At 38.3% G+C, this 21911-nt stretch overlaps 1 protein-coding gene across 1 annotated transcript; it reads left to right on the forward strand.

Annotated features, from left to right (window-relative positions):
- Nucleotides 1-62: 62 nt before the first annotated feature.
- LOC143890923 (putative jasmonic acid carboxyl methyltransferase 1) lies at nucleotides 63-11148 on the forward strand. The gene is made up of 4 exons (XM_077395596.1): nucleotides 63-7855; nucleotides 7943-8350; nucleotides 10252-10485; nucleotides 10591-11148. Exons 1-4 carry the CDS (start codon nucleotides 7781-7783, stop codon nucleotides 10783-10785), a joined length of 912 nt encoding a protein of 303 aa, XP_077251711.1. The 5' UTR covers nucleotides 63-7780; the 3' UTR covers nucleotides 10786-11148.
- Nucleotides 11149-21911: the final 10763 nt, after the last annotated feature.

Raw genomic sequence — 21911 nt, forward strand, 5'->3', positions numbered from 1 at the left:
AATTATAATGGGATTGGATTGTTAAGATATGTGAGATCCACCGTTGGATTAGGTGTAGATCTCACCGTTAGATCTTCTTGTGGGAGATTAGGCAAATTGGTTAATGAGACAACCCACTAGAAAAATTATGTGCTCAATATAAGCACACCTTGAGCTCTATTGTAAATCAATCCAAGAATTAGTGAAATCTCAGAATTTTGTCATGGTATCAAAGCCAGCGATCCCCTTGGCCTGAGCAAAACCCTAGCAATTCCGTTCTCCGGCGGACGGCGGATCTAGCCGTCCGCCCGGCCCCATTAGATCTAAGAACCCATGGCTTCCCGCTGCAAACTCGAACTCCTTTCTCCCTGTCTACTTCTCTCTTAGACCCTTCTACAAATAGCTTGTGGGCATCTCTTACAATTTAGAGATCTGCATCTCTAAATTGTTGCATCCCGTTTGCAACCTCAGAGTTGTGCCGTGGCCCTACTTCTGGCTGTTCATCCATTGGAACCCTCGATAGAGGTACCCAAAGGCCATTCTTCTCAGTCCCCAACTTTCTTCTGTCTCATCTCTCATATTACGTATTGGTGAGTGAAGGATATGAAACAGAAACAAAAAAGAAAAAGAAAAAGAAAAGGTTTCTTACTTTTGTTTGGGGAGGTAAGAAAAGACCGAGAGATAAAAAGCAAGAGAAGAGGGGTGGAAATTACATCCTAGTATTTTTCTCACACCACCCCATTTCATGTCTTTCAAATAATTTCTACTCATGTACATGATATCTGCACCCCATTTCATCATCATTTCTTACCTTTATCTCTTTGCACTTTAGAACCACCTATATTTTTTTATCACCTTCATCCCTCCAACATAACCCAAAATGATAGTGGCACCCCTTTGAATTCAAATCCCAAGAAAGAGAAGATGTCATGTGCCACAATAGCACCCTTATTTTACTATGCACACATCATCTTTTGTCATTAGCAATATTTACACTCCCATATTTGATATTTTCACCCCATTATTCTCTTGGAAACCACCACCTCGCCTTATCTAAGGCCCCCAGATTTGATGCTTACACCCGCACTTTCTAAATCCGTAACATTCCCAGGCTTGTTAGAATGCTACTAATTTTTGCCGCATCATTTATCGTTCGTTGTCACTCATCTTTATTTCTTTTTCTTTCAAACCCTTATCTCTCAAATCTTCTCCTATTTCAGTTGAGGTACCTTTCTTTAGGTGCGTGCCTGAAATATTGACTCATTTCAGTTGAGGTGCTTCATTCATTTTGAAGTGCGTGCCTGAAGGAGGATTTTTAGTTCCATGAGAATCGGTATTCAAAGCCGACCCATGCTATCTTGTTCATCGAGGCTCATTCTTGCCCATTCCGGCATTGGTCCATTGTGACCCATTCTTGCCCATTCCGGCATCGGTCCATAGTGACCCAATTTTACTCGCCCATCGAGGCTTGAGTCTTCTTTAGGATCTATGATCCATTGGCTTTTATAAGCCCTCTTGGCGGCATATCAACAAGCGGCGTTTCATCAACAACATCAGGATATTATAAGATCAAGGGATATTCATCAGCAAAGTTCGTCAGCGTGCTCAAATCATAGGATTTTATTTTCCTATGAGAATTTCAAGTGGAGGTTTTTATTTTTCATATAGGGGATTTTTATTGCAATCAAAAGTATATCGATTTTCAATCCCTATACGTTTGAGAGGGCATGTTACGATATGTGAGATCCACCGTTGGATTAGGTGTAGATCTCACCGTTAGATCTTCTTGTGGGAGATTAGGCAAATTGGTTAATGAGGCAACCCACTAGAATAGGCAGCTAGATTTAATTAGTAAGTAGATTAGATTAGAATATTCCATCATTATCTCTTTCCATAGTCTGCTTGATCTCTTTCTATGTTTATCATGTATGTGCTCAATATAAGCACACCTTGAGCTCTATTGTAAATCAATCCAAGAATTAGTGAAATCTCAGAATTTTGTCATGGATAAGGCCATTACAAGGATTAACATCCAACTGAATTGGTCTTCAAATCTGGAAATTACCCCTCAAGGTATGTTCACATACATACACCAAGGAATTACAAAGGAAGGGCTATTGTTCTGATTGCATGTATATGGGAAAGTTATTGAGAGTGTGATCCAGCACCATATCACATCCTGAGTTGTTATGGAAATGGCCATTCATAATTTGAACCATGAATGGAGGAATGAAACAAGGACACACTGCTCTTGGAGGAGGAGGTCGTTAATGGAGATAAAATGGTCACTTAATTTGAGACCAAGTAGGAGATGCACTACCTCCCACTTGATTTACTACACTACCCCAAACAGTCATAGGAACAAAGAACATAAACTTCATAAAAAAATCCCTGCTTCACTTCGTTGTCTCTTATAGGTGGTTGCAACTTGCAAGTATGCCCAACCAAATAACATATGGGTGCCAATATCATTCCAACACCCTTAGGAGAATAGCCAAAGTGACCTTGCAAGTACATTCGTGGCCCATAGAAATTGAACAAAGAAAACTTACAATTTGATTATCATCTCTCAATAATCACTACGTGATCTACTCCACCCTGCTAGGTGTGCTCGGCGTTTCTCAAACCCATCTCCTCAGAAGGTCGAAGTAGTGGCTATAATCCGCACAAAGATGGAGGAGGAAGAAGAAGACTTTTGGGTTCCAAACCCAACTTGAAATCTCAGAGGCTTGAAGTTCTTCTCAAGAACTAGAACTAGAAAAGAAAAAAAAAAAAAAACTTGGAGAACGAGGGAGGTGGACGAATTTTGCTCTTTGAAAATTCTTAGGTTTTCAAAAACACTAGTATGTAGAATTCGTCCAGCCCATCCCTTATTTATAGAGCACTCTTGAGAGTTTCTTTCATTCTTGGAGTCCAATTACATTTGGAAACTTCGTTTGAGCAACTTCCTTTTTCCAATTTGTTTCCAAAACAACCACCTAAGAGAAAATGTTTTTGCCTATGTCAGAGTTTACAAGTATTAATTAATCGTAACGAGGCTTTTCTGATTCCGCCCCAATAATAGATCAGAGCTTCAACGTTTGTGGTCTAATACATCAAAGGAGCTGGAGAATCATCACGAAAAAAAAATTCGGAATGTGGATCTGATCTGAACTTCAAGGAGTTTCTGGAATTCACGGAATTCTCAAAAGTTTTTGGTTGATTTCCCTCTAGCCATTACAAGTCCGGTAAGTGTCTCTGTTTCTTTACATTGTTCTTCAGATTTTGATAGCAAAAGGAAGCAGAAACCGGTTGTGCATGGTTTTACTTTTGTTTAAACATGGTAAGTGTCTCTGTTTCTAAACCATGTTTTTTTACATGGTTTAGAGGAAATTGTATAAAAAAAAAATCAACCTAAGAAAAGACTTACCGAACTAATCTCAATTTGTATAGTGAAATCATGTTCAAACAAAGAGCGATCATCCAAGAAATTTGAAGATTCTGCTGTCGATTTGAAACTACAAAGTTCAGTCATCAAATCATCTTGAAGGATCCTTTTAACAATCTTTGGATTTAAAGGATATCACTAGATCCGAATAAGACAAAGCCATTCTGTGCTGATATATGTTTTTTTTTGGGGTGTGAAATTTCACACGGTAAATACAACTTCAGCCCAAACATAAATATCCTGTCAGCTATGTGCCTTTGCATGTAAGACCTGAGAATTCCAATATGCAAGCCATATAGCTGCAAGTGTCATATCTTATGTGCCATCTGTTTGGTTGCTCACTCAAGTCTGCACAAGGAATTACAATCCAAAGCTCAAGGTTCTTAAGCCGACCATGTGCACACCAATTGCTTGTTGAAGGTCTTGTGTTAGACATCTGAACTCCTGCGTGCAATTGGGTTTTGAGGGCTGTTGATGGTGGACTGTTCATTAGTTGCAAACCATTTCAGCTAACTCATTCCCCCTAGCCTCTACTTGCTCTACAAAAGTTTTTATTTGAGTCAAGTTCTTACTGTAGCTTTCCATTACAGAAACTTCAGTGAGAGAGGGAATTAACAGAGACAAATTGATACTCTTGAGAGTTTCAAAGTCATTCATGGTTTGTGTTAGTTGTATATCAAAATACAACCTTGGTGGTAGCCCTTGGTATACACAGAGAGGGACAATTCATGGAGCACATTGAGCCACTACAAGTCTAAGAAATTCAATGCCAGACTGAGTTGAAGCACGAGAAATAATCACATTATTGGGACTTGTGCAAGACTCTTTAGTAGTAGCAGTTCTATTATGGAATTTTGCTTATGAAATTTTACATTTGTGACCTACAAGTTGAAGCAGAGTATCATCAGATCTGAAAAGGAAGTAGTAGTTGACTGAACTATGGGCTATGATGCCATACATTGTCACCTATGAGCAAGGTTGGCTGATTGTTTGTTGGCTTCTTTGATTCTAAGCCATTCCTGTGTGACAAGAGATTACATATAGTCATCAGTTCATACTTGAAACCTGCCGCCAATTCCTTACACTCAGTTGTGTTAACAATAGCAGAAGCAGCTTCATAGAGTTTCAGCTCCAGAGCACTAGGTTATTGTTAGTCTTTGACAGTTCCTCCCAATTCAGATGAATTTTGTGAAGTCTTACAACCACTTATAGCCCAAGCAGAATTATAGATAGTGGTAAACTGAATTGACCTACAGAGTTATAAGCTACAGAATATAGTTTCTTTGTTGAATTCAGCCATTGACTTGGACATGGCTTCAAGAGGGGTAGAGCATTGCTTGCACAATATATGGAAGGGGAAAGGAAGATTCACGATGCATTATTAGCTCTATCCCACCAAATGAATCAGAAATTTGACGAAATGCTAGACTTGCAAGAAGGGGAGCGACACACATACAAGTGGGACCGGTATGAGCGTAGCCGGTATGAGTACTCTAGGCATGTTCCTCCACTTCCTCAGTCAACTCGATGTTCTACAACCCTTTTACCTTTTGTTACCCCACCTATTAGCAGCTATGAGTGTGATGATTTGAGCCATTGCATGGAGGATTGCCCTAAACAAAATCAGCCAATGCTAGTGCAAGAAGATGATGATACCAGACATCCACAACTAAAGAGCCATGATGCTAGTGATGAGTGTGTTGTCTTTGGTGATTAGGTTAATGATGGTGATGCTAATTGGGGCCCAGTTATTTTTTGTGATGAGGTTGGCAATGATGATCCCATTGTTGAGCATATTGAGTTTGAGTTTATTGCAGAGATCACAGACACATAGTCCATGGAGATGACAGAGATTGTAGATGAGATGCCTATATATATACAGATGAGGGGCATGAGGACACAGACGTTATAGATGGTCGTATAGTTGCAGGTATGGTATTGGCAGATGTCGATCATGTTGAGATGGTACTGCCTTTGGCGTTTACAATGAGGTGGCATGGCGGGTCACTACTTCTCAGTCATTTTCAGTCGATCATTGGATTGAGCCATACTGCCACTACTCCATTCCGCCATACTTGCCGGGATGAGCTGTTTTAGATGATTTTTACCATGGTTGATTTTGATGGCCTTGTACTCCTACTACGAGAGTGGGTCATTTACGTCTTTGATCCTGGAGGACACTTCCACTTGGTGAGCTGGTGGGGGAACTCGAGAACGAGTTCTTTCAAGAAGGGGAGTGTGATGCAGGAGCATCCCTTCGCCCATTAGCCTTGACATTACTCTACTAGTGTAGTTGATGTTGTCCTTTGTGTTTGCTTATTTTAGGTGGCATTTTACATGTCCATTTGTGTCTTTGTATCTGAGGAGTATTTTGGTTATTTTTTTAGTACTTGTGACAATTTAGGCATTTTGCATTAGAGAGGGTTGTATTAGTCTTTTTTCATTGTAACTGCCTATAAAAGGCCATTTCCCACCATTAGTAACTATACCTTGATTTGAATTAGAATTGGAAAAAGAGAGTTTTCTCTAGATCTTGGATCTAGTGGACTTTGAAGAGAAAACCTCTTGCAAAAGAGAATTTTTCTTGTGGAATTTTCATCCAAGGGAGAAATTGAGCTTGGAGGTCAAGCTCCTCCATGGAATTTTAGCTTCTTTTAAATTCAAGGTTTCATCTATTTTTACCAAAATTCAGCATCTCCTTGCTAAATTTCAATTTTTTTTCAACAAGAATCCATCAAGAAGAGCTCACAAATCCAAGATCCAGCCCTAACTTTCAACGTTGCCAGAAATCCGAAGCTTCCGCGCATTTTATCCGGCATCAGTTTCCTCCCTGTATCACATACAATGGATCCAATCCATTCCTCGCTCGCAATAAAGTCCGAAACCTGGATTGTCCAACAATCCTTAAGGGTATAACGAGTTCTGAGTGGGATCATTGCAGGGATCCAATGGTCATTCCCGCATAGGCCCACCATGGTCCCCAATGCGATCTCACGCAATGTAGTTAAACTATGACCGCATTAGGCAAGTGGCCCCCACCAGGACATTATCTTGAAGAAAGACCATTAGATCTAAATGAACGAACCACATCCAATGTGAATATCCTTCCTCAAATCCTACATTTACTGAGTGATGTCCTATGGGGGAGGCAATTACCCCTGGGACCACTCGATGTTATACCTTTCGATCTATTAGTTTTAGCCCGCAAATGCATTTGCAAACTCCTTTTTTCGAAACTAATATAGTTTTCCAAAACCTTTGATAAATACCTTATCAAACCGATTGGCCAGCCTTTAGTCAAAGGTCTAAGCTGAGATCGAAACTGTTAATGATGTTCCTCTACAAGAAAGGTGGAGGATTCCTTAATGGGCATCACTATTGATTCCATGGGTTCGTCTGATGACTTAGTACTATCTGCTGGCAATCCCAATTAGGGAATACGTTAGATAGACCAAAGTCATAGGTCTCACCCACAGGCCAAAACGACCCCTCAGATCTAAGGACATATCCAAGGGTCTTGTCTTTTTTTCAGCTTTACATTCTTGTTTTGCATTTCATGATTTGCCTATAATTGCATGAATCTTGTTCAAAATATTATTCTATTATGGTATGGTTAATACAAAAAAATTAGGAGTTGATAATTGTATGTATCATCATGTTTCGATAGTGGAAGCCTTCTAGTTATTTTGCACTTGTCTCTCTATTGGCTGTTGCAATTCCCGTCAAACTTTTTTCTAAAAGATAACAGAATTCCCTACAAGCTTTGGACAACTAATAACATAAATTTAAAATGAAAGGAGGCTGCCAATATCAAAACAGGGGAGGCATTACTTGTTTCTTCCTTTCAAATAAGGGGCGACATTACCTTATTTTTAATGTTTATTTCTTGATATCACTTTTCCCATTACTTTTTTTTAGAATAGCCCTGACTTAGGGTTTCTGTCTTGTTCAATAATGGCAATATAGGCTTTAGGTTTTTTTTAACTAATTTTAACTACAAATGTCATATTTGTTGTCTTCATTGACTTGTCTAATTTAGGTTCCACATGAGGGGCGCATGCGTGATCTTCACTATTGATTACTTACCTTTCAAAAAAAAAAAAACAAGGGGGTAGAAACATCCTACTTTAACCTAATTACCATATATGGCTTAGCTCCCTAATCTAACCAATTACCAAATTTGTCTAGGTTACCTCATTTAACCTTCTTGCTTAATTAACACCAAGACGATCCGACGGTGAGATCTAACATTTTCTAACTCTGTAAATCCCAACTATAAGTCTATTGGTATCACAGAATAGTAGCTCTCATGTAGCTTATCGGAGAGAAATATAAGGTATCATCTATCTCATCTAGTTGAAGGAGGCCATTGCCATGGAAGTTCAACAAGTTCTTCACATGAATGGTGGAGTGGGAGATACCAGCTATGCTAATACTTCGACACTACAGGTCTCTCTCTCTCTCTCTCTCTCACACACACACACACATGGTCTTCTATATGATTTAATAATGATTTTTTTTTTTCATTTTGTATAGAGAACAGTAATAACCAAAGTGAGGCCCATAGTAGAAGAAGCCATATTAAATCTTTATTGCATCTCCTTCCCTAAGAAGTTGAGCATAGCAGACTTGGGTTGGTCTTCAGGACCCAACACCCTCTTAGTGCTTTCTAATATAATAGAGGCTATTGGGATGAAATGCCGGGAGCTGAACCATCCATTGCCAGAGTTCCAAATGTTCTTCAATGACCTTTCAGGGAACAATTTTAACACCATTTTCAGGTATCTGCTCCCAGATTTCTATGAGGAACTTAAGGAAGAGAAAGGGGTCGATTTGGGGCAGTGTTTCATGGCAAGAGTGGCTGGTTCCTTCTATGCGAGGCTTTTCCCAAGCAAAAGTCTACACTTTGTCCATTCCTCTTACAGTCTCATGTTTCTCTCTAAGGTCAGCTCTTTCACCTACTCAGTTGTCAGCTCCTAGGTTGTGTTTGGTTATGTTCCAAGAAAATGTTTTTTGCCCATTTCTCCTGATTTTAAAATAAAAAATCGAAATAAACATAAATCTTTGGCATGTAGAATCATGCAAAAAAATTCTCTCTCTCTCTCTCTCTCTCTCTCTCTCTCTCTCTCTCTATATATATATATATATATATATATATATATATATAAGGAAATGTTATCAGCACTCATGTATTTTGATGAGGGCACTCCTCACTTTATTAAAAGTACGATATGGCCCACACCATAGGATGATCCAAACCGTCCATTACGTGGGCCACAGCCTAAATAGGTTGAGCCCCCTAAATTATTTCCATAGGTTGATCATAAGGAAAGGGTTCCTGCTAATGTTAGCAGGTAAGCTTACTTGCTAACGTTAGCATAAAACAAGGTGGGCCCACATTTTTTGGGGATCCAAAGCATTCATTTGGAAGGCCCTTTCACGGAGAGGGTGTCCACAAAAAATCAGCTTCATTGGATCATCTTAGGGTGTCCATTTGTGGGGTGAAAAAATGGGCAGATTAGTGGACAAACAATATCTGTCCATTTTCACCCCCATGAATGGACATCCTATGATGATCCAATGAAGCTGATTTTTGGTACACACCCCATCCATGATGGGGCCTTTCAAATAAATGCTTAGGATCAGCCCAACAATGTGGCCCACCCTTGTTTTACGCTAACGTTAGCAGCTAAGCTAGCTGCTAACGTTAGCAGGAACCCTTTCCTCTCTCTCTCTCTCTCTCTCTCTCTATATATATATATATATATATATATATATGAGAAAAGGGTTTCTGTGCTCGAGCGCAGAAACAGGTGGGTGGGGCCATTGGGGGGTGATCCTAACCATTCATTTGGAAGGCCTCATCATCAATGGGAGGCCTACCAAAAATCAGATCCATTGGGGTTGTCCATTTGTGGGGCCAAAAATGGACAGATACTGTTTGTCCACAAATCTATCCATTTTTGGCCCGACAATGGACACCCTAAGGTGATCCAATGGAGCTGATTTTTTGTGGACACCCTACCCATGAAAGGGCCCATCAAATGAATGATTTGGATCCCACCCAAAATGTGGCCCCACCTTGTTTTTGTGCTCGAGCGCATGCGCTCGAGCGTAGAAAGCATTTCCTCTATATGAGAAAATGGTTTCTGCGCTGGAGCGCAGATAGGCTGTGTGTGTGTGTGTGTGTGTGTGTGTGTGTGTGTAGGGAAATCCTATGGGTTAGGATCATCCTATGGGTCTGATTTTTTGTTGACACCCTATCCAGGTAAGGGGCTTTCAAATGAATGGTTTGGATCACCCAAACAATGTTGGCTCTCACTGTATTTAACCCGACCGAGTAGATAAGCTTAGCTACAAAACCGAGTAACAACACTTTATAGATGAGATGCCTATATATACAAACTATGTCTGTCCATTTTTTCCCATTTTGCCCTCCACTGTTGGATGGGTTAGGATCATCCTATGGGTCTGATTTTTTGTGGACACCTTATCTAGGTAAGGGACTTTCAAATGAATGGTTTGGATCACCCAAACAATGTGGGCCCCCACTGTATTCAACCCAACCGAGTAGATAAGCTTAGCTACAAGACCGAGTAGCAACACTTTTCCGTATATATATACACACGTGTATATTTATATGGAAACTCATGCATAAACATAAATTTATGTACACTCAAATTTGTTCAAAATTTAAAGATCATAAAAGAAAGCGGCAAGCATGTATCATGTGTAAGCATGTATCATGTGTAAGCATGTCATATGTTTTAAAGCATGACCTAACATAAGCATTACGACATGTCAGGTTCCTCAAGGTCTTCAAAATGAAATGGGCATCACATTAGAACAAGTTTAATATTTGCTTGGCAAAGACCAGTCCTCACAGCATTTTTAAAGCATACTTGGAGCAATTTCAGAGGAACTTCTCCTTGTTTCTAAAGTTCAAGTCAGAAGAAATAATTGGTGGAGGACGTATAGTCCTAACACTTCATGGCAGGAGAACCTCAGATCCATCTAGTTCAGAATGTTTCTCCCACTTGGAACTGATGGCTCTAGCTCTCAATGGCATGGTCTTACAGGTAGAAGCAACTTCACATTGTAACTATTTAAAACCTCTCTCTAATTGCAAAACTTCATAGATCATAGGTTTCTCTGTTTTTGCTAATTAGTTCTATCCAATTCAGGGAGTAATTGAACAGGAGAAAGTGGATTCATTTAATCTACCCTATTATGCACCTTCAATTCATGAATTGGAGGATATTGTTGAGACAGAAGGATCATTTAGTCTTGATCGATTTGAAGTATTTGATATTAACTGGGATGGTAGTGAAGATGACAATGAGGGAACATTTGTGTTTGATAAGTTGGCAAGTGGGTGAAATATTTCAAAGATTATAAGAGCAGTTTCAGAATCCATGCTTACAAGTCAGTTTGGAGAGGTGATAATGGATGATCTGTTCCGAAGATTTGAACAAAATGTTGTTAACCATCAATCAAATGGGAAAGGAAAGTTTATCAATTTTGTCATCTGTATGACTAGAAAATGATGAAAACCAGCATATAACTTAGCTTCACCGAGAATAAATTATATGTAGTAGTTCTATATTTTGAAGTTGTGTAGCCCGCTTCTATATTTCGACAGCATTTTATGCTGCTTGGCTGGTATTCTAGAAAGATGTTGTAAGCATTATCTAAATAAAGTGATGGGTCTTTGAAAAGCAAAAGGGGTCACTAATTAATCCCTTTTTTATATTAATACTATTGTGAGATATAAATAGCACGCATAAGTGATCGAACTAAACATGATTAGTGTGATCCAAGTACAACTTAAGAACTAATGAAGTGTGGAGGATATGTTGGTAAATTCATCAAAGGATATAGTGTCATTACTATAGATAAATAAGGGTAGTTTGGTAAATTTTGTTATGGGATGCAAGGGTAATTAAAACAAGTCAAGGAGAGAATGGAAGGTTATTTTGGCCATTAGCTATAAGCACGGCTAGGATTCTTGTGAGAGCGACGCATGGAAATCCAAGTGTCATTTCTCTTTCATGCTAGCTTTATTTAAGGCAAATAAGAAGAGAAATTTATTTAAATGTTAGAAAATCAAAGAAAAATGAGAGAAGAAGAAAGAGGAGAAAATCTTGGTGAAAGGATTGAATTGGAGAAGAGAAGGTAGAAGAAAATCCAAGGTAAAATATTAAAATCCAGAAATTCGCTATTATTCGTAACTGGATGTTCTGAGATTTTTCTGGAGAGAATTGACCAAAATTTTCAATATAAAAGTGGTAGATCTTTTTCCTTAGATCAAAATTCATATAAGGTATGTGTAATTTAGTAAAGTATTGAATAAGTTATGTTACTTATAAGTTTTCAATTTTAAAAAGGAATTAAAATGTTAATTTTCATATTTTTCGACCATCTCCAGTGAGAGTGAGATTTGGCTGGCGGTTTAAACATAAGAATTGTTGGTATTAGTATTAGGAATACATTTTGTGTTTATGACTTGTCCTATTTTTTAGTGTATAAAGAGATACAGTAAGTCATAGATTTCAGTTTACCATAAAACCTTATTTTGAAGAATCAGTTCGGAAAAGTGAGTTTTTCAGCCATCTCCGGCAAGATTTGTCTGGAGGTGTCAAAATAAAAGTTGTTGTAAATGTTTTACCAAACAACTCTTATGTTTTGTAAAATGTCCAGTTCTAAGTGGATAAAAAGTTATTCAAGATTAAAGATTTCAGTTTAATGAAAATATTTATTTTTTATGTCTGATCGGAGATTTGAGTTTTCCGACCATCTCCGGTGGGAATTGGTCGGAGTTGATAACTGGAAAGTTGTTCCTTAATTTACATATAATAAATTTTATGTTTGGTTCTAAGACCAATTCAAAAAGAAATTTGAGTTATGTGTATCTTAAGATTTCAGATTTCATGTAAAAAAGGCAGATTTATTGCCTGATCGGAATTTTGTGTTTTCTGGCCATCTCCTATAAGAATTTGCCATATCTGATAACTGGAAAGTTGTTCCTTACTTTATATGTAAAAGCTTTTATGTTTAAGAGATTTTATGATTTTGACATTTAAGATGTAAAAAAATATTTGCAAAATCCACACTTAAGTTATGTTTTGGATTTCGAGCCATGGTTTTCCACCTCGAGTGGTCTACGGGTGCCTGCGCGCATCCCTACGGAATAGTCCTATCCCCGAAGGGGGTGGGGACACCCTTCATCATTAAAAAAAAGATAATAAAGTTAAATATGTATTCCAGTAAGTAACTTGGTAACTTTCAGTGTGCATATTTTATTATACAAACCATATGAATAAAAGTTATGATTGATAAGAAAGTTATAAATGTATTCCAGTAAGTAACTCAGTAGCTTTCAGTGTGCGTATATTGTTATGCAAACCATATGAATAAAAGATATGATTGATAAAAAAGTTATATATGTATTCCAGTAAGTAACTCGGTAGCTTTCAATGTGCATATTTTGTTATGCAAACCATATGAATAAAAGTTATGATTGATAAGAAAATTATATATGTATTCCAATAAGTGACTGAGTAACTTTTCGTACTCAGAAATTTGCAGTAATTTGAGAGCTGGAATTAAAATAGTAAAGCATGCCTGTTTACATTGGTAAATCCAAATAGACTTCTATGGATTAGAAACTTATGCTTTCTTCTGTGATGCATATTGTAAAAGCATGTTATAAGTAATTAGACATTACATGATTCATTGACAACTAGAAATTCTATTATTGATTATATTGAGGAGAATTTATATGATGGGTGGCCGTGAAAACACGTGAAGTCTAAAAAAGTAGGTATGGCCCACTTTTTTTTTTTATGATCCAAACCGTTCAAGTGTTTGGGCACAATGTAAATAGGTTGTGCCCCAAAAATCATTTCCATAGGATGATTCTAACCCTCTGATTTGAACTGATCTGAATATGTAGTGCCCCAAAAATCATTTGTGGAATCGTCTACTGATCGGAGGGTTAGGATCATCCTATGGAAATGATTTTTGGGGCACAACCTATTTACGTTGTGCCCAAATAGATGAACGGTTTGGATCATCAAAAAAAGTGGGCCGTACCTACTTTTTTTATACTTCACGTGTTTTCACGGCCACCCATCATATAAATTCTCTATATTGAGAACCCATTTCTTGTAATGCATTCTTGTAATGCAATGTTGAATATTGTCAAAGATTTTATTATTGGTCGCCTTTACTGGGTCCTCCATTAAGGTGTCATTTGATTATTGGTCGTCTTGACTGGGTCCTCGAGTAAGGTGTCATCTTATTATTGGCCGCCTTGATTGGGTCATCCAGTAAGGTTTTATCTGATTATTGGTCGCCTTGACTGGGTCTTCCAGTAATGTGTCATCTGATTATTGGTCCCCTTGACTGGGTCTTCCAGTAAGGTGTCATCTGATTATCCTCGCCATAAGGGCATTACGCATCTTGCGCAAGCCCTCTGTTATTGTTTGTCGACCCATCTGGATGTGGTGATGTGTATGATGTGATTTATTAATATTAATGATTGATTCTCTATGTGAAAGAGTCTAATGAGATTATATGTATGTATGCCTTTGATTTTTCATGTGCTACACACTTCTTTGGGGAAAATAATATGATGATGTGATTAAAGTTAGCTAGGTAGTATATATTATACATAACTTATTTCGAATGTGGTTATGTGCATGATATGATTTTTGAATATTGATTCTATATGTGAATAAGTCAGCTAAGATTTTCTATGTAAATGTCTTCGATTTGTCATGCATTCCCTATGAAAACTTAGAGAAAGAGCATGTGTAATGGGTTCAGTCATCTAGTTTATGTGTCACGTGACTTGTGATTTGCTCATTTAGAATGACTCTTTGGATATTAGATCTGAACCTTTAAGTATTGGTAAATAAATATGAATAATGAATTTGAACTTTGAACCCTTGTCTATTATGTTTAACTCGGTAGAAAATTGAACATTAGATATGAATCTTTGAAAGTATAACTGAAAATGATATGAGATAATATGTATATGATACAAACCAGTAACAGATTATGATACACTACTAGATTATTGTTTTGCTTACTAATTATTTGCTAATGTGCTCGATGTTGCACATTTAAGATCCATAGTAGTTTTCCGTTTGCGAGCATTGCTGAGGCAATGAGATTGTGATCATACTATAGTGAGTATGGGCTTGTACATTGTATTTATTTTCTGTTTATGTATAAATCCTGAGAGGTTGTGTAAATGAAAGAGTTTCTTTTATTTCATGTCTCTTAGTTATTGTGGATATTATATTTCTATCATGTTTACCTGGATGATTATCTGTTCAGAGGCCTTGCAAGCTTGCCGGGTTTGCCTAGCGAGCGTACGGCGCCTGCCACGTGCCCCGAGGGTCTAGGTCGGGGGTGTGACACTAATGGTCAAATTAAGTATTCCAAATATCATATCATAGTATCAAAGCATGATAGTGAGTATTATTGTTCCATTTTTTAATCACCATTTGTTAAGAGTCTTTGAATCATGATTGCTTATAGTTTTCCGCTACAAGGAAAACATCCTTGGGCGCCGACACATTCCCGACGGCGAAGACTAAATAAACTATCACTAAATGCTTATTCACGACGGTTACGTTTCCATCCCAATATTTATCGTCATTAAAGAGTTAAGGCGGTCGTTTAATAACTATCTCATCTTTTATGTAATGGCAATGGTATCCTTAGTCGTCGAAGATTGATTAATTTTTGTTTAAAAAAAAGAGAGATTTTAGGTTGGTTGGAGTTGGAGGGATTTTACTATAGCTTTCTATATTATTATCCAGAGAAAAAAATACCTTTCAACATGGGTTCTTTAAGGGGTTGGATTTGTCAAGATGGTTCGAGATTTGTTTCCAAAGGTGGTTCAAAGTTTGTTTTCACTTAGTGCAAAGCATCAACAAACAATTGGTGTAGAGAACATTGGGCTTCAATGTATCTTGGAGGTAAATTTGTGGTTCCCCTTGCACACTAACTAGTGGGGGCGAATATTATCTCAAGGAAAGTGACAACGCGCCTTGAAACATATTTCCCACCATCTTCACCACAAAAATTCTCTAATGGGGCTTACCTCTCTTCTTCTTCAGAGCTCTGGTTCAGGGCGAAATGGCGAGAAGAGAACTTTCTTCTTCAGAGCTTTGCTTTAGGGCGAAATGGCCAAAAGAGAACTTTCTTCTTTAGAGCTTTAGAATAATAAAGAACACGAGAATGACGAGTTTTGATTTTAGGCGCCCAATAAAGTTAGATTCTCGTTTGATTTTGCAACTTTTTGTAGTTTTATGACAGATTTTGAGATGTGAAAAGCGCGTCACCACATTGACGTGCCTCCATACACGCATTGGGTGGCATATCTCGATCACTGGGGTAGTGAACCCTAAGAAGGTAGACTGGGTGTGATGAATGATTCACGCACTGAATGGATCACTTTACATAATAGCCTGTGGACAAGGATATGTATTTGGTTATTCTATTAGTCAAGACCCTTTAATATGTCCTTAGACCTAAGGGGTCGTTTTGGTCGGTGGACACGCCTTATGGCTTTAGTCTATCTCATAGTTGTCTCCAATCTGGGATCACTTACGGGTAGTGATGGGTCATTGGGTAACCCATGGGATCAATAGTGAGACCCAACAAGGAATCTTCTACCTTTTTCGGAGAAGAAAGTCATTTATGGTTTCGATCTCAACGTAGGCCTTTAAACAATGACTGGCCAACTGATTTGATAAATTGTTCATCAAAAGGTTTTCAGAAAACTATAGTTGTTTTCAAAAGGTGTTTGCAAATGCATTTGTGGCCTAGGCTGATAGATTGAAGGTATACCATTGGGTGGGCCTGGGGGTAATTGATGTCCAACCCCCATAGGCTCCAACCTGATAAATGAGGATTGGAGAAGGATGTACTCATTGGATGTGATTAGGGGTATATTGATCTGACGGTCATCTTCTGGGTAATGTTTTAGTGGGGACCACTTGCCTAATGTGATCTTAGTTAGACTATTTGCGTGAGATAGCAGTGGGGCCCATCGTGGGTTCTGCAGTGTTCTCCATCGGATCCTTTAGGTTGATGATAGATCACAACATTCTTGATAAGGTGATGTGGGAGTTGATTCCTTAAACGGGATAAGATGGTTCAAGGGAAGCATGCCTCATCCTTAGAGACTTGCTCGATGGATCGAAAAGACCTCATATTAGGTGGAGGGATTGTCAATCTCATTTCAACAAGTTAGAAGATCGGGCAATAGTGAAGCCAATCCGCTGGCAAGAGAGGATGCATCTAGGGCGGCATTGTAAGTTTTTGACTTCCTCCCCCTTAATGTGTGGTGGGTTTAAGCTGTTTTTTCTTGTGCTTTGTATTGTCTTGATCATCTCAATCCGGGGGGGGGGGGGGGGGCGCTTCCCGGTCTTTCTTTCATCAATAATCTAAGGGAGATGATATTTTCACTCCCCCTGCATTACTTGCAAGCTCCCCTTATAACTTGATTTGACGTCAAAAAGCGTTAAAGTTGCCGACGTACTTTTCACGTCAAATCAAGTTATAAGGGGTGCGTGCGCGTAATGCAGGGGGAGTGAAAATATCATCGCCCTAATTTAATTCATTGCCATTAAAAACAAATAGAAATATACAACTGAAAGAAAAACAAGAAAAGTGTAAAAAACATAATGCATTACATTATGGAAACACCTTTACATTCACCATATTCAAACAAGCAGACTTTAAAAATAAAAAGGAAAAAGAAAAAGAAAACCCACTATCGTAGATCTTTAAGCATCAAACTGAAAGGAAGGAAGTGGTGGGTTTGAAGCCAAAAGGGTGGCAAGTAACCAGGTAAAATACCACCTTGCGTTTCAACTTCCCCAGCAACAAAACCTTATCTCCTCCCCACTGAAAAACACATATTAATCTCTCTTTAACACGTCTCTTCCTTCCCTTTGAGATTTTCAACACCTCCACCTCTTTTTCCTCCCTTTCTCCTCCCCATTGAAGAGGATAACTCCTCAAGAACACCCTCCTGTTGTTATAGTCTTCATCCCTAAAGCTCCTCGATCTCATTCCATCTTCCTCCATGCCTGAGAAGCTCTCATGCAATAAAAAAGAAGAGCAATTAAGAAAAGAGTTCTTAAAGGGAAAGAAATGGGCTTTTGTTTTACTCTCCTAATTGGTCAAGATAAAAGGAGATATGGTTTTTTATTTCTTCAAAGATAAAATATCAGAGCGAAAGATTTTGATTTCTTGCTTATGGCGGGCCTTCCGGGGCAATTTGATAGAGAACTTAGAGAAAACTATAGAGATAACAAAGAAGATTGAATAGAAAGAAGTCTTGGGTTCATCGCCACTATTCATTGGACTTCACCTCCACTTGTGACTCTACGTTTGGATGATGGGTCCACCAAAAATAAGCTAGATCTTACCATTTGATCATTGCACCCATTAACCAACGATTAAGATCGATCTACCATGATCTGGCCCACTGAAAAAATACTACCCTAAATAAGGGCGGCCCAGTGCACGAGGCTCCCGCCATTGCAAGGTTTGGGAAAGGCTAGATGTACGCAGCCTTACCCCTGCTTTGCAGAAACGGCTGGGAAAATAGCATCGTGATCACCTTGATGTGAGGATTTTAAGCTGTTGATCCAACATGCCTTGATCGAGACTTATTTAGGGTTCCGCCAGGAAAGGCTATATAAACTGTTGATTTCATTTTTAGTTCTTTATCCTATGCATGGGATGTTTATTTGGAATGGGACGAAGATCGTGTGGACCCCCGTTGCAATTCCGAAAAATTAGCATATGCATTTGATGGCAAAAGTGACTTTCTTTATGGTGTAATTCACATGGGATGTCCGTTTGGGGTGGGACTATGACCATATGGGTTGCCTCGAGATTTTCAAATAGAACAAGAGTCTTGAAAATCTTCGTCTCGTCAATGAACTTTTGTTCTATCCATGTTCTTTTTTCTTTTTCTTTTAACGATCAAAGGGTGGCACAAGGAAGAAAAGGGGGCGAATATATCATTTCAATTCTTTTTGCTTATTATCTGAATTAAAAGGTGGGCCCCTTAAAAATGTGCAATTATACAAACATCACATGATAGAAATGGCCCATTGAGAATTCGATCTTCCTATTGACCGTCCATTTAAAGGCCATAAAATGGCCCATCATTATTAAGGCGGAGATAGAAATCCTTGGATAAGCTATTCCTGGGGCTAAGATAGCAAGCCTATCCAAGCATAAAATAAACACCAGCTTGCTATCTCATGGAGAATTAAGGGGGCCGTGGCGGAGCGACGTATAGCGTGAGGGGGCCGTGGCCCCCAATGATTTGCAAAATCCCTTTTAATATAGGTGCCATATTTCCAATAATACTCTTTGCCCTCTTTCAATTTCTCAATTTTAGTGAAGGGACTAATGTCTCAGCGGCCTTAGTAATAAGAAAAGCCTAACATTTGATGCATTTGACAGTGTGAGTTGGCCTTGCTTCATGACTCAGTGATGGGTGCCATGATGGTAGCTGGTTAGTAGGTACATGAACGATTCAAATCATGTGAATCGGATGGTTGTATGTAAACCAGGATATTCATTCTATATACCAACATAGAGAATCTACAAACCACTTGAAAGTTTTTTTTTTTAACAACCAACTTCAATAAAAAGAAGAAAAATACAGAGGAAGAACATTAGGGCAGAGAGATTGCCCCACGTCCCACTCATCACTACTTGCTACCATTTTAGCTAGGAAATCTAATACATCCTTAGCCATACAATGGTATGAAAAAAGTTACATTAGCTCACCCTTTTAATTAACACTCTAATACCCTCACCTTCCGGATACATATTCCCATGAGAACAACCATCAAAGTTAAGTCCCAAATTTATTTATTTTCCCTTCAAAGGTCAATCAAACTAATGTAATCTGTACACCAGGCACAGGCCTATTAACAAGTTCAATTTGTCTTCAGATTGCTTTCTTTCTGACCAAATAGTCCACATGAAACTAAAGGCTCCACCGGTCTAGAAGAGAGAAACATAGTAGGATAGAAAGATGGGAAATGAAACACGACTGAGAACACAAGAATCTAGTTATTATGCTCAAGAAAGAAACTACATGAGGGAATTGAAAACCTAGTAAAGATATGGTTGAAAAGAGTTAAAAGTCTGCCCACAATTCACGTTAAATGGGGGGCGCATAATCCTAGGGGGGGTGTGAAAAAAAATCATCTCCCTAAATTTAGTTTCTCTATTTCAAACAGAAATTCATTAAAACTCGGTTTTTTTTTTCTGTTTCGCTTTTTCCTTCCGGGACAAAATGGGACAAAATACCCCTCTATAGATCAGACGGCTAGGATCATCCTATGGAAATAAATTTTTGGGCACACCCTATTTACGTTATGGCCCATCACATGGACGGTTTGGATCATCCTATACTGTGGTCCGTACAGTACTTTTGGAAAAATAAGGGACTATAAGGGCTAACAAAATCTCGTAAAAAAGTTACTCTTTCCAAAAAAAAAAGACACAAAAAGGTCTAAAAAGGCTCCCTCTCCACTCTTCCTTTCTTGTTCTTTCTTTCTAGACTTTCATGTCACAAGTTCTTAGTTTTTCCCTGATTTCAAAGCCTTCTCAAAAGCTTTTTACTCGGACAAATAATCGCACCAACTGTGTTCACTAGATACAGGGCAGTGCATGCACACCATCAAAGACATCGTCAAGTGGTGTTGTGTCTTGAAGATAGGTCGCAATCAACCTCATTGCGGAAGGACGATAATCTATCCTAAAGGTAGCATTGAATTAAGACAAACCTCTACCACTCAAAATTTCTTTTAATTTCTATCATATTTCATTTAGAGTTTGCATACGAATTTATGAATTTCACACTATTATCCACCATGTTTCGTATTCTTTAGATTAGCTACTTGATCTATAATATTTAGATTGTTGAACTGATCTACATACCTCCACATTTATCCAACAATCTTAAGATAGATTATTAAATTAATTCAATACGTCTGGGAAGATTACGAACATCCCACAAACAGTTTGACGGATTGAACTTGAAGCATTGGCAATAACAGTTGTTATTTTAGTTATCGACACTAAAGCTAGCATATGTTTTGAACATATCAACTTAAACAAAGGTGGGAAAGTGACGACTTTTGTTTTGCCCATTGCGGGTTCATTATACAATGGCTAATGTGGAATGAAAGATGCTGAAGAAATATCAATGGCCTTAGATAAAAAAATACAGGATCCAAGAATCATGAGTGAAAAAAAACATTAGATAAAAGATGATGGATGGGAAATCCTAAGAATATTAGGACAAGTTCACAGGCTTCAACTCTTATTGAATGAAAATTTAGGGGAAGGAATACAAATGAGGCTTTAGAGACTTGCCTAGGAGGTAGGGTTTCTGCTAAGTAGTTTAAGGATCCTAAGTTTAAGATAAATCGATTGGGTTTAGAGACTAATAGATGTAGGTATCTAAGGTTAAGCCCCTTAAAGACCTATGGATTTTAGGGCTGTTCTTTTCATTCATTCGAATTCATTCTTGGTTAAAGTCTTGTTTTCTGTCCTAGATATGTTTCCTTGGGTAGTCTTGGAGAATATTTTATGACCTAATTGTCCTTCATAAATTATTTAAATTTGTTAGTGATTGGATCAATTTCAATAATCATATTAGATTGATTTCGCATGTGAAACTATTGTTTAATAATTGCAAGTCAATCCTTAATGCAAGCGAGTCAACTCCCTTTTATTTTGGTCGAGTTCTAGCCCGAGTTTGAGTTTGAGGTTGGCCTATCCAAGTCATTCAAAACTCAACCCGGACAGGTGTGGCTCTTTGGCTTAAAGTCATGGGTATGCTCCAAGTGACATGAGTTTGAATTGCGTGGTTTACGAGTGATTGCACGCATCCATAAGGATTAGCCCCGCCCTAAAATGGGGTGGGGATACCTATGTCATCAAAAAAACAAAAAAAAAAATCAGTCAAAACTCCTTGGGATTAGCCCTGCCTATGTTATATTAAAAAAAAAATTGACCGGAGAGGTGTGGCTCTTTGGCTTAAAGTCATGGGTATGCTCCCAGTGACACGAGTTCACGAGTTCGAATCCCCCCTGCCAACCAGATGTACATGGTTTACGGGTGATTGCGCACATCCATAGGGATTAGTCCCGCCCTAAAATGAGGTGGGGATACCCTATGTCAGAATTTTAAAAAAAAAGTCAGTCAAAACTCATTCGAACCGCCCTATGTTAATATTAAAAATAAATAAAAATTGACCGGACCAATCATTGACTCATTTGAGTCCCGGTCACATTGGTTAGGTCCGAGTTTTGAAACACGGTAAAACTCTTCCAACCACTGCATAAATACCTTCTAAACTACCCATTGCACTACTTTCCCAACATATAAACTGTTGGTTTTTCTGCACGAGTGAAGAGGGAAGGAGAAATGATAGCCCCTC

The sequence above is a fragment of the Tasmannia lanceolata genome, unplaced genomic scaffold (assembly GCF_043159265.1).
Source record: "Tasmannia lanceolata isolate RefF3 unplaced genomic scaffold, GAP_Taslan_0.1 ptg000013l, whole genome shotgun sequence".
In the NCBI taxonomy this organism is placed as follows: domain Eukaryota; kingdom Viridiplantae; phylum Streptophyta; class Magnoliopsida; order Canellales; family Winteraceae; genus Tasmannia; species Tasmannia lanceolata.